Source organism: Anguilla rostrata, chromosome 4 (genome assembly GCF_018555375.3).
Source record: "Anguilla rostrata isolate EN2019 chromosome 4, ASM1855537v3, whole genome shotgun sequence".
Lineage (NCBI taxonomy): Eukaryota > Metazoa > Chordata > Actinopteri > Anguilliformes > Anguillidae > Anguilla > Anguilla rostrata.
Genome location: NC_057936.1, coordinates 5648725 through 5661324, shown reverse-complemented (window position 1 = coordinate 5661324; position 12600 = coordinate 5648725). Strand labels below are relative to the sequence as shown.

At 44.6% G+C, this 12600-nt stretch overlaps 1 protein-coding gene across 1 annotated transcript; it reads left to right on the top strand.

The window, feature by feature from the left end:
- The first annotated feature begins 565 nt into the window (after positions 1-565).
- Positions 566-11048, top strand: fstl3 (follistatin-like 3 (secreted glycoprotein)). The gene is made up of 5 exons (XM_064330242.1): positions 566-958; positions 2249-2434; positions 6776-6991; positions 8116-8343; positions 9286-11048. Exons 1-5 carry the CDS (start codon positions 883-885, stop codon positions 9336-9338), a joined length of 759 nt encoding a protein of 252 aa, XP_064186312.1. The 5' UTR covers positions 566-882; the 3' UTR covers positions 9339-11048.
- The last annotated feature ends 1552 nt before the right edge of the window (positions 11049-12600 follow it).

Sequence of the window (12600 nt, the reverse complement as noted above, 5' to 3'; positions counted from 1 at the left end):
GATAATTTTTTTTTTTTTTTAATTTAAAAAAACATTTACTTGTCCCAAACATTATGGAGCTCACAGTATGTATGAGAATGGCAGACGGAAATAAAGACTTAACACTAATGACTATAGGTGGGAACAGATGCATTTAAATGTGCATACCAGTATGTGTGTTGCCAGTTTAAATGTATCCTTTGGAATCAGAAGAAGCTTACTTTTGGTGAGATACTTGTGCTGTTGAAAATGCACCTGCTGATCATATTGACTCCTGGAGTCTAGAGAAATATTATGTCCGTTTGATCTAAATCAATGTGTAGGCAAATGCATCCCTGCTGTGTATCCACAGTATTATATCTCTCAAAGCGGAATAAAACCCTTCTAGGCTTACTGTATCCCCTGACGTTAAATTGGCGAAAAGGAACGCACACTACATCCACCGGTTTGCTTTAGATTTGTAAAATGGGCCAAGTGAAAAAAAAAATGTACAGTATGTACTGGACTGGGTCCAAAGGAAATCAACTTCTGCTTTTGACGTCGCATCCAACGGTGCCGTGGCGTGAGGGAGTTGTTTCTCTGGCTCTGGAAATTGACTCAGACATCAAACATCGCCGTCCCTGCATTACAACTGGCTGGAAGCGTCGCCCATCCCAGCAGCATAATTCAGTCTAGCCAAAATATTTATATAGAGGCGGACCGGGATCACTTACAACACAGTCATTCACCTAAGCAAAGGCTGCTGTCGGCATAAGCAACCCACCAAGGCAGACGAACTCTAACTTTTGTTTCTAACTCTTTAACGGGCTTTTTTTTTTGAAGTACCAAACCGTCGCTGCGTTTAACTTTGTTTCGGCTTTGATATTGTTCTGACACTGTTCGTCTGTATACTACATTACCATAATGAGCCTCTTAATTCCTGTTCATGTTGTGATCCTTGTTGTCCTGTGTGAAGTGTTTGGAAGACATCCTGCAAACGGTGAGTATTATTTGTGCCAAAAGCGTAATGTATGAAAATTCCATCAGAAAGCTTCGTGCTTTCAAGATCGTGCATTTTTTAGAAAGCTAGACACAAGGTATGCTTGAGATATATTGGTCGAATGATGCTGTACATACTGATGTGCTGTGATTTCTATAAGTACTTTCTAGGACTTAGTCCAACAATGGGATTAAGAAGTAAGTTTAAGTATTATTCTTTCCCTACAAATCACGAATATGATTGATTTATTAAATGTCTTCTTGACTATAATCAACATGATGGATCTACAAATGCAACCGAGCTAACGGTCCGCAGGTGCACACTTTTGTCAAAGTGCAGACGCTGCTAGTTGAACCTCTTTGCCGAATGGAATACTTCTGACAATGTCATGGGTTGCGTTAAGGTGCCACAGATGTTTACGTACTTAAAACAGAATACTAGAACAAAGATATTTGCATTTTTACATTTAAAGAAACCTTTACAATAGGACGTTTCTTTTCATAAACTTCATATTTCTGTAATCGCGCGAAAAAGGGCACGAGTTCAGTGCTTCGTTTATAAACATTCTGTGTCAATAGTTTTTGTTTCCCCCGATTAAATCTGTTTATGGAATCGTTTGATCTGTAACGTGGTCGATGGCGAACTTTGTTTAGACCCAAAATCAAGGACGCACGCTATTATTTATGAGTTTATAACAGCTCTCTTTTTCCTGTTAAATTTTAATTTTTGGTTTGGAAATCATCCTTACTTAGGGGCAGGGAAGCCACTATTTGAAACTTTCCATTGCAGTTTTCATCCACAGGCAGTTATCATTACATAGCCATATTACATCTTTACCCCCATGCCAGAGAAATGGACGATAACCATTACCTTCGCTTTGGCTTATCAAGTGGATTGACGTTCAGTCACAGATAATATAATGGGTTTAGGTGGAATTTGAATCATCTTTATTGTTAGTAGTCCACGCACCATATAGTTTGTCATAACATCACATTTTCGATTTTTATGAGGTCAAGTTTTTGAAAACCACGCCAGAGATTATTGCACTTGACAGACGACGTGAAGGCTGGCTTTTGGAATTGGCAAAAAAAAAAACCTCAACAAGTGATTTGGAATGCGTAAAGTTTGCATGCTTCGTTAAATAGCGCACGTTTGTGCAGCGAGCCTGCCGCCCGCTAGCGTCTCGTGGTGTTGATAATAGGTGTGTGGGCACGTAGCTCGGACAGAATTGGTTCCGGGCTGCATTTATCTCCTCAGTGGGTTTACGGTGTGTTTGTCCCTCGCGGCCAGCCGGGATGTGCTGGCTGCAGCAGAGCCAGGAGCCGCGCTGCGACATGGTGCTGATGCGGGGCGTCAGTCACGAGGAGTGCTGCGCTGGCGGTCGCCTTGACACCGCCTGGTCCAACACCAGCCTGCCAATCAACGAGGTCAGTCTGCTGGGCTTCCTGGGGATCGTCTCGTGCAAACCCTGCAAAGGTAAGCTGCGCAACTGTGCCCAACCTTAACTTCCTCCAGCTCTTCCGGCTCGCCTCTTACCCTGGACTTTTGTAAGCACGTGTGAGTTTAGTCGAAATATAAGTCGCTACATTAACCATTTAAGGTGCCAGATCACAAATATGTTATTAGAATGTTCTTAACTGATCATTCTAATGCTGATGTAACAATCAGTACGTGCAACTGAAAGCAACCCAGTTATAGAACACTGACATAAAATTTAAATTTTAAAAATGTTAAAAAAAAAACTTTTCAAAAAGCCTACGCTTCAAAGGGTTAATGACCAGCTGCAGTAAACGCTGGTTGGAATTTGACGGGCAACCGCAGGGTGGCCTTGGATTCCGGAATTTTATTGTGATGTCACAGACAACTCCTCTCACCGAGTGTTAGCCTTGATGTTGTTTTTTTATGAGCTGTGCTAATGCTGAAGTGCTTTCATCATCACATCATGTGAAGCCCTCTCTCATTTCAACCTCAACACGCGTCATTCTGTTCCGTTAAATTAGTTCCTGCACTATCTACGTTTCTATCTGTTTGTTCCTTGGCTCTCTGGCGGTAGATTGGGCATTTGTACTGTTTATCTGAATGAGCTACATCCCTTAGCCCTTTAGCCACAAAACAAGTGTTACTCATGCAGCAACCTTAAAACAATGCCCGTCTGAGTAATCGCTTAGTTTGTCACTTTGGAAAAAATGGCTTCACTATTTACAAAAAATAACCACAGACCCTAAATGTGAAACAGATGTTTTGCAGATAACCTGATGGCTTATTAATGTAGCTGTTGTCATGCTCTTGCGTATGACTCTGTGTAGGTGTGTTGTAATCCACTGAAGGAGTTCAAGTAATGATTTCTACCAAGTAATATCACTCCCTAACTATTTAGACCACACACGTTTACATTAAGTGTTCCCAGTGCCAGCTGCCGGTGCCAAATGTACTCAGTGACTGTATGTACCTGTCTGTCTCTCTGTTCATAGCATCACATATTGGTTTGCGAAAAATGTCTTTGTAAAAGGTTTTTTTTTTTTTTTAAATTTATGAAAGTTCTGCTGTGGATCGAAGCCAGATGTTCTATTTAAATCTGTCCAGCTGTTTGGAGTAGACTCCACTATTGGACGCCATTTCTGGGCGTTCAGGTTCACTCGAGGATATATCAGCTCTTCTCTAACAAAACTCGGAGATGCACTTTAACATTTCAGGGGGTAGTTAGCGGCCGGTTTGAAGAGTTCTTCTCAGTCACATGAGGCGAGGTTTGTGTGCTCTTTGGGTGGATATTACACAGCAAAAATGTCAGCAGAGTTTATGTGAGTCCAGCAGAGACCATGTGCACTCTATTAAGAGTTAAAAGTACTCGGTAAAAGTTGATTTAACACTCAACATTTTACTGTGTAGCTACAAGTGTGGAAAACGATCGCTGCTGGACCCGGCGCACTTATTTCTGTAGAAACTTGTAAATTTTAAGACAATGCTGCACCCAATGTATTGGATGAATGGTGTGCGTGTGACAACAGGGTGAAATTGTGGCCTTATTTGTCCCTGTTTCTAGGGAAACAGATTTTTTGTACACCATGACATCATTCCATAACACACTGAAAACAAAAGATGATGGAAAAAGTGCCAAGGATGACCTTAATTTCTTAATACTTTGACCAGCTTTGTGTTGTTCCTCCCATTGTTTTTCCCTTTGTAGTTATACGATCGGTGTCATCGTCCGTGCATCGGAATCACAAAACAAAACTTTATCGACGCCCTTTAAGGCAAGTGCATTCATGCCCTCGGGTCTGTTTATGTAGCATTCAACCTGCAGCGCTTGCTTTGCAGAACTTCGATCGGCGGAAATTCGTGTCCGAGCTACGACGGTAAAAATAGGTTGGGAACGCAAGGACAAACGGGTTAAGAGCGCGACGGCAGCACAGGACACCGACGAGCCAATCACGTCGCTCGGTTTTCTTTTTTGGGCGAAGCCGACAGAGGCGAGCGCGGGGAGGCCTCAAACTACGCAGAAAGCCAGGGTTTGTTGCGAAGCTGTGCGCGCAGAGTACACTGCTCGGGGGGGAATAGCAATGAACACCCCCCCCCCTACCCCCGCCCACCCCACCCCTTCAATTCACTCTGCATTAATTCTTTCCCAATGCTAGCTGGGACGCGGTCCTGTTGGCCTGCATCTCCGAGAAAAATAATGAATTCCGCTTTACCGCGGAGAAGAATGTCCTCCCCGCGCCCAGACTCCTGTTCCTCGGATTTCAGGAATACTGTCATGAGCCTGGGCCACCTCGAAAAAAAACAGGGGATGTTTCCCCCCCCCCTCACAGTTCCCCCCTTGTCTTTCATTGTCATAAAACTATACGGCACAGTGGACCCCACAGGTAGTCCTCTGTAATATTTCTCACATGTGCCGCTGCTGACGTGCAGCGCTTCAAAGCATTCCTCGGGCTTGACTAATGCTGGGCGTCTGACCTGCACATTTCTATACATAAAGTCTGTGAAAAAGGGAAATAAATCGTGACTTGCTGCCAATAAATCTGACAGAAAACAAAACAAAACAGGGGATCCCCTGGTAGGTGAATTGGCTTTTTTTTTTTTAAAATGGAGAACAGGATATTAAAGCTCTCTGACCGAAGGGTAATAACACAATGCTTTTTTTTTTCCTTTTTTTTTCGAAAAAAAAACAGATTTTGTGGATTTAGGACTGAACGTCGCTGTGTTTCCCACTCAAAAGCGGGGCGGTGCGGAAGCATCTGAAGCGGCCTGTGCTTTTCGTTTTTGCAGTGCTTTAGCACACGCACGACTCTCAGGGGAACCCGACCGGTCAGAGCGTTGGTGGAGTTTGAGTTCCCTCCTGGCAAACGGCGCTCATTCCTTTTCCCCCCGCGCTTCCAACGGCATGCCTTTTCGAGCGCCGAACGTCGGCTGCTTCCGCGCGCGTCCGCGTAGGACGGAGTGTAGCACAGTGGGTAAGGAACTGGACTTGTAACCGAAAGGTCGCAGGTTCGATTCCCGGGTAAGGACACTGCCGTTGTACCCTTGAGCAAGGTACTTAACCTGCATTGCTTCAGTATATGTCCAGCTGTATAAATGGATACAATGTAAAATGCTGTGTAAAAAAGTTGTGTAAGTCGCTCTGGATAAGAGCGTCTGCTAAATGCCTGTAATTTAATGTAATGTGTCCCTTCGCTGCCGAGGACCATTACATTACATTACCGTTTCTAAATTCAAAGCCGATCCCCAACTCCGTTTTTTTCCCCCCCGTGGATCGGTTTCACTCCACCGCCTCGGCCAAGGCACACGTGTGCACTAACCGCACTCCTGTCTGTTAGTTTGACCCCTAAAACAAGTGACGCTGTACTTGTTGCGAACACAGATTAATCAGCCGGTGATTCACTGGTGTGGCCCCAGGCAAAAAAAAAAAAGAAAGTTTGGGAGCACTTCCAGGGACAGCTCCCCCAGAATTCCTTGCATCTGCGTGACATTACGTCAGAGTTGAGGGGGTGTAGCCATCCAAAGCGCCGTACAATTAATCTGTGAGTCAGTGGCAGTAATCTTTACCAAATGACAACGAAGTAGGCCAACCGGCAGGAAGGAAGGAACGGAGAAGTGTACTTAAGATGAAGACAAAATACTTTTTGCGCAAGGACACGCACTAGTCACATTAGAGCGGTTGTGTCGAAACATTTCCGATATTTTATCGTCCTTCTGTTCTTTTTGTCGCCATCTCGTAATATGTCACCAAAACCACAGATAAAGATGGAAAAAATAGAAGCAGGATGTCTGTAATACGTCTCCACCGCATGACTTCATGAGAGATTGTTGACAGAACGCTGTCTGAGAAATGTTTCCACCGGTGCTCTGTTTTCAACACCTTGTCAAGATGTGTGCTTGCCTGAGAAGGGCTGTTTCGCCTAATGAAAGAGTGCTGCATTGTGGGATACTGTTGAAAATGTAGACGGCGCGCTTTATTGCACAGGCTGTGTTTGAGTAAACACAGAACACGCAATGTCACGAAGAGGGCGTTCAGTCCGCCTCTGCTCGTCGTTCACCTGCAGACTCAAAAGTGTGTCCAGAATAGTGCGTCAAGCCTGGAATTCAACACCCAGAGGGCCACCCTGAGTGTTTCTACTACACGACCCAGCATGCCGTTCCACTCAATGACGACTTTCTGTGTCTAAAAAAAGGCCCTCTCTGAAACAAGTGCGAATGACCACTTAGCTAAGTCCACCCGCGCACCCTCGATTTACCCTTGCGGGGTCCACCCCCCCCCCTCCCCACACCCATTGTGATGTCACTACATTCCCCGCCCCCTTCTTCTCCTTTCTCGTCCAATAGAGACCTGCGAGGGGGTGGACTGCGGCCCCGGGAAGGTGTGCCGGATGAAGGGCGGCCGGCCGCAGTGCGTCTGCTCGCCGGACTGCTCCAGGATCGCCCGCAAGCAGGCCGTCTGCGGCAGCGACGGCAAGACGTACCGGGACGAGTGCGCCCTCCTGCTGGCCCGCTGCAAGGGCCACCCCGACCTGGAGGTCATGTACCAGGGAGAGTGCAAAAGTAAGGGGGGGGAGGGGGGGCGGGCCCTGGCTCCGTCGCTGTGTTCTGGAAAAAAAAAAAAAAACTATACACTCTCAGAAATAAAGATACCATTCAGTACCTAGAAAGGTACAATCGCTTGTCACTAGTACCTTTAGAGGTTACAGTTTTGTGCTTGTACAGAATTTGTACCCTTGTGTACCTTTATTTCTGAGAGTGTAAGGTAATCAATCCACAAGAGTTATTTGGTTTGGTATCCAGACATTTATTTTTGTAAACATGCTGTCTGTGAATTTATGGGGTGTTTTTTTCCCCTTTCTTTACTGTCTGCAACTTTGAATACAGGGAGAGGTGAAGACATGCGTTGCTATTCGCTTATTGTTATTCTGCCGTGTTCTAAAAAAGAAGGACCATTTCTATTCCGTTCTAGCACTTCAGTGGAAATGTTATCAAACTGTTGTGAGGAGTTAACGTGAGGACCTGGCCAATAGGAATTAATCCATTGTACTTTTCATTGTATCAAAACAGGAGGCAGCATCGTTGTTTAGTACAGTATAGTGGTTTGGGAGCCAAGGCTTGTTTCCAGAGGTTGCAGGTTTGATTCCCAGGCAGGGCACTCATGTGTGCACCCTCAGGGCACTGCCACTGTACCCTTGAGTGAAGTGCTCAGTATGAATTGCTTCAGTGACACATTCAGTTCTATAAAATAATTTAAAAATGTCACGGCTGTGGGAGTACCTGTAGCATTAGAGTGTCTGATAAACAGCTGTGATGACATTCTATTCGAACAGAACTGGGTAAATCAGCCTTTTCCTTTCATGCCCCGCATGTCTGGAATGAGTTACAAGGCATTCTTAATCTGAAATCCTTACCCTCTCTTGACATGTATAAAAATATGTTAAAATCTGTTTTTACTGGACAATGTTATTGCTTTTAGCAACAAGTGCCTTTTGGCTCCTGACCCTTGTATGTCTGTTATTTTATTTTTATTTTCTTTGGTATGTTTTTAATATGAAACTTTTATTTTCCTGCTGCCATCTTGACCAGGACTCCCCTGGCAGAAGAGATATTGTATCTCAATGGGACCTTCCTGGTTAAATAAAGGATAATAATAAATAAATGAATGACCAACGCGCTTTCCGCAGAGTCTTGCTCCAACGTGGTGTGCCCGGGCACGCACACCTGCGTGACGGACCAGACGAACAGCGCCCACTGCGTCATGTGCCGCACCGCCCCCTGCCCGATGCCCGTGGCCTCCGAGCAGCCCATCTGTGGCAACGACAACATCACCTACCCCAGCGCCTGCCACCTGCGCCGGGCCACCTGCTTCCTGGGGCGCTCTATAGGGGCTCGCCATTACGGCCACTGCTCAAGTAAGGGTGTGTGAGAGTTGTGAGTGTGTGTGTGTGTGTGTGTGTGTGTGTGTGTGTGTGTGAGTGTGTGTGTGTGTGTGAGTGTGTGTGTGAGTGTGTGTGTGTGTGAGTGTGTGTGTGTGTGTGTGAGTGTGTGTGTGTGAGTGTGTGTGTGAGAGTGTGAGAGTGTGTGAGTGAGTGTGTGTGTGTGTGTGTGTGTGTGTGAGAGTGTGTGAGAGTGTGTGTGTGAGAGTGTGTGTGAGTGAGTGTGTGTGTGTGTGTGTGTGTGTGTGTGTGTGTGTGTGTGTGAGTGTGTGTGTGTGTGCATGTGTGTGTGTGTGTGCATGTGTGTGTGTGTGTGTGTGCATGTGTGTGTGTGTGTGTGTGTGTGAGTGAGTGTGTGTGTTTGTTTGTAACTGTGTGTGTGTGTGCGTGTGTGTGAACCGTCTTTTAAGGCCGGTTCAGATCGAAATACCACCAGCCAATGGGACGATTGTAGAACTTTTTCTGAAGAAATTTTCAATATGAACGGATAATTTGAATGTGCTCCTCACGGCTGCTGTGGTCTCTGAGGCTCAGCGCATCAGATCCTGAGTCCTGTTTAATCTGCCAGCAGATCCGCTCAACCAATGTCGAACTCCTCACGGTTTCGTGTGAAATGTCATTGTCGTGTGTGTACGTGTCACCTTTATTCAGCTAACATACAAAACCTTCTTTAGCGTTCTTATTTTTACTCCCAGAAAGCTCAGCGGTCTCTCCCGCCCCGCTCCCGATCTGAGCTGAGGCGAAGCTTTAGGGCTGCTTCGCTCCGGGTTTTCGAAACATTTTGGGGTCGGGCGGGGCGGGGCGGGGCGGGGCGGGGCGGGGCGGAAGTGGTTCGGGGCGCTGTTTTAACGCCTCTTTCCTTCACGTTGGGTACCCGGCTCTGATTGGTCTTTGGCGTCCCGCGCTTGTGTCTCGCAGACGGACCCAGACACCCCACGGAAGAAGGCGGCAGCGAGGAGAACGCCCTCTAGAGGCCCCGTCGCACTCGCCCGAAAGACGGGCCCAGAAGATGGGGCGCGATGAGGGGCGAGGAGGAGGAGGAGGAGGAGGAGGAGGAGGAGGAGGAGGAGGAGATGGAGGGGACAGGCACAAAATAAGCTTACCTCTGCTTACGACCCTCCACAGAACTCCTACAAGTACTCGTATTTGAGATTTAGCTTTTTTTTTTTTTACCGTTTCATTTTTTTTTGTTGTTGTTGTTGTTGTGGGTCATTGCCTCTCTCCCACCTCTTATATGGAGAAAACTGTATGATACACATGATGTGGAGTGCTCTGTTATGAGCTTCTCTAAGAGCACATTTTTTTTTTAACCTTTTAAATAACTCATTTAAGCTTTGCTTTTTCGGTCGTAAAAAAAGTAAATTACCGCTATTCTGTAGTTGCATGCTGTTTGTATTTTTATGGGGTGTCTTTGCTTTCCGTTCTGCCTGCGATGTAAATTTGGGGAGAAGGGGAAAGCAAGTGAAATAAAAGACAAGGTCTAAAGAGGGGAGGGACACATGCAAATTGTGCATATTGTAAATAGAGGATCACTGATATTTATTGGAGAAACAGTAAATCTGTTCTATTTAAGTTTTATCATGTATACAGAGATATCAGCGGATATTTATTGTGTCTTTGTTTTGATTTTAGGTGTACGATACTGGTCCCAGACTTGCATTTATAATTTGGGATTCATTAAATTTTTTTAATGTTTTTTAAAAAAAAAATTTTTTTAAACCCTTATGGACCTAGTGACTTTCAAAGTTACCTTGCAACTTATTCCAGCTGATACGTTGCTCAACAACAATTCAAATTGTTTTGGACATTTGGAGCTATTTATCGGGCGAGTGGAGATATAGCAGAGATTCTGTTAAGCTGAAACCATGGCAGAAATATTACGCCTTCTGCATTTCTGTCTTGTTGTGTGGAGGTAGCGGAGAATCCAGCCAAAACAAAAAGTCTATGTGCTTTTCAGCCTCCAAGGAGATCTTTGAATGTTTAGGCTGGCATTAAATCAAAACTCTGACCCACCCACCAACTGAAAATTATAGGCCTCTCTCCAAGAGCAGCTCTATTATTTTTCAGTTGGTTCTGACATGCTAGTGTACTGTACATCCATTTTTCAAAGCTTTACTTTTGTAATTTCCCTCCAACAAGTGGGCGGACAAAATATTTAATGTTACGTGGTCTTGATTTACCGCTAAATTAATGTATGTTATTGACACTCACGCTTTTTATATCGTCAGAAGTTTTACTGTGTTGGCCAAAAGGTGTGACTTTGAAAATGTCTCGGATATTCACTTTTTTTCGCTCACACAGGACCTAATTTCAAAAGATTGCTGCTCAAAATATCTTTTTTAATGATTTTTCATAATGATGGTGCGGATCCTTAAGAAAAATGACCTGTCAGTTTGTTGTTTGCTTGGTGACCTGCAGTCAGCTGTTACATCGTGTGAATAGGGATGGATTGAAGTGCCTTTAACAATTTATCTTTTGATAATTTTTACCTGAATATATAAATTGTGATTAATCCAAACATATTTTTGTCAAACAAACCGTATATATTTCAGTATTTGCTTGTACATAAAGCTGCATTTACAATACCATTGTATCTACTGTGAGATTTAATTTACAAATGTATCGACTTATTTTTGTATTTTTGTACTGCCATTTTATCTCAATATAAACATTAGTCTTTATCGTGGTGTCTCTGTTATTTGTATAAGTCTGTAGCTGTGAATTATCACACTCGTGACAAAACATGTACTGTGGCGAGGCACCTTTTCAGAAGCAGTTTGACTATTAAAAACTGGCCCAATCTTCAGCCAATCACAGAACATTACACATTTCTACGGACGCATGGTTTGTAGTCAGCTGAGATTCTCTATTTCACAGTCTAATCCGGTAAAACCTTGTAGCTTTACACATTTGCACCTGTGAGATCTTGGCACGCCAGGTCCATCCAGCGTACTTTGTGTGCCTCCTGTACCAGCATTGATGTCCCAAGTTTCAGGCCCTGTACCCTTAATAGCCGCGGAGATTGCTCCACGGCGTCACGCTACCGTGCGAAAGGGTAAACGGAGCGACCCGCACCGCTGATCCAAAATGGCGCAATTCCCCCCCGCTCCTATGCCACTGTGCGTGCCAGGCTAATCCCGGCTGAATTTGGCCGGCCCCGGGAAGAGGGGAAGGAAAATAAAAAGAACGACTGCAACCCACCCCCACCCCCCCCCCACCCACCCCCCGCCCCCTCTTTCAATCCCAGAAGAGCCCCCTCTGATTTAGGTGGATGAGGTGTGGAGTCGTGACGCTCTGAGTCATTTTTCCTGCACGAAATTCCTCCCTTGTTTTCCCCTTTTTCGAGGGGCGCTCCCACATAGAGCCGGCATCTGGTTTGACTTTGGCCGATGTTTATATTCTCATCCAAGCACCCTTTTTATTTAAAAAAAAAAAAAAAAGCGCAATGGAATTGGATGTTTTCGGGAAAAAAAAAACAAAAAACAAAACTATAATAATGCCATAAAATTTTGTTTTGTGTACATTTCTAACATCGTTTTCCCCCCCTCTTTTGTGTTCTGTTTCTCTCTTTTTTTTGTTCCGTTAAACAAAACAGCATTTAATAAAATGATTGATTGGACCTGCTTCCTGTTCCAAGCTGTTCAGGTTTATTGGCTCGGAGAAAATCCCCCAACTCTCCTCATCACAAACAAACACATCAATTATTTCAATGGCAACAAATTCATTCAAATTCTCAACCGTTTCTGCAGAAAACAGTCTTAATAAGCAGCTGCATCGCTCCTGAAGTAAAATGGATGGTGTACATTGCAATTATGTACATATCCCCCCCCCCAGATGTTAAATCCCAAGCTTTTCGATTCATCATCATCATCATCATCATCATCATCATCATTATTATTATATTGTACACATGATCTGATGTTATTAATTGTGCAAATGAACATATCTGCAATACACAGGTCTCAGGTCTTCAAAAAATATACTTTGAAAAATGTATTTTCCCACAGTGTATCTCCTGGCATACTATGAGGATCCTGCATGGGGGGAGGGGGGGGGGCACAGTTGTTTCGCAATCTACAGTCAAGTGCAGTCAGTCCCTTATTGACAATATTGACAATGTTTTCTGCGTCACAGCGGAAGTTTAGTATAATGGCTAAGAAGTTGGTCTTGTAACCGAAAGGTCACAGGTTCGATTCCCTGGTAGGACACTGCCGTTGTACCCTTGAGCAAGGT

Excerpts from the sequence above, each read along its gene's own strand:
- fstl3 (XM_064330242.1), top strand. The coding sequence starts at position 883 with ATGAGCCTCTTAATTCCTGTTCATGTTGTGATCCTTGTTGTCCTGTGT. Across the intron at positions 959-2,248 it reads TGGAAGACATCCTGCAAACG|CCGGGATGTGCTGGCTGCAG; the intron begins GTGAGTATTATT and ends CCTCGCGGCCAG. Across the intron at positions 2,435-6,775 it reads CTCGTGCAAACCCTGCAAAG|AGACCTGCGAGGGGGTGGAC; the intron begins GTAAGCTGCGCA and ends CTCGTCCAATAG.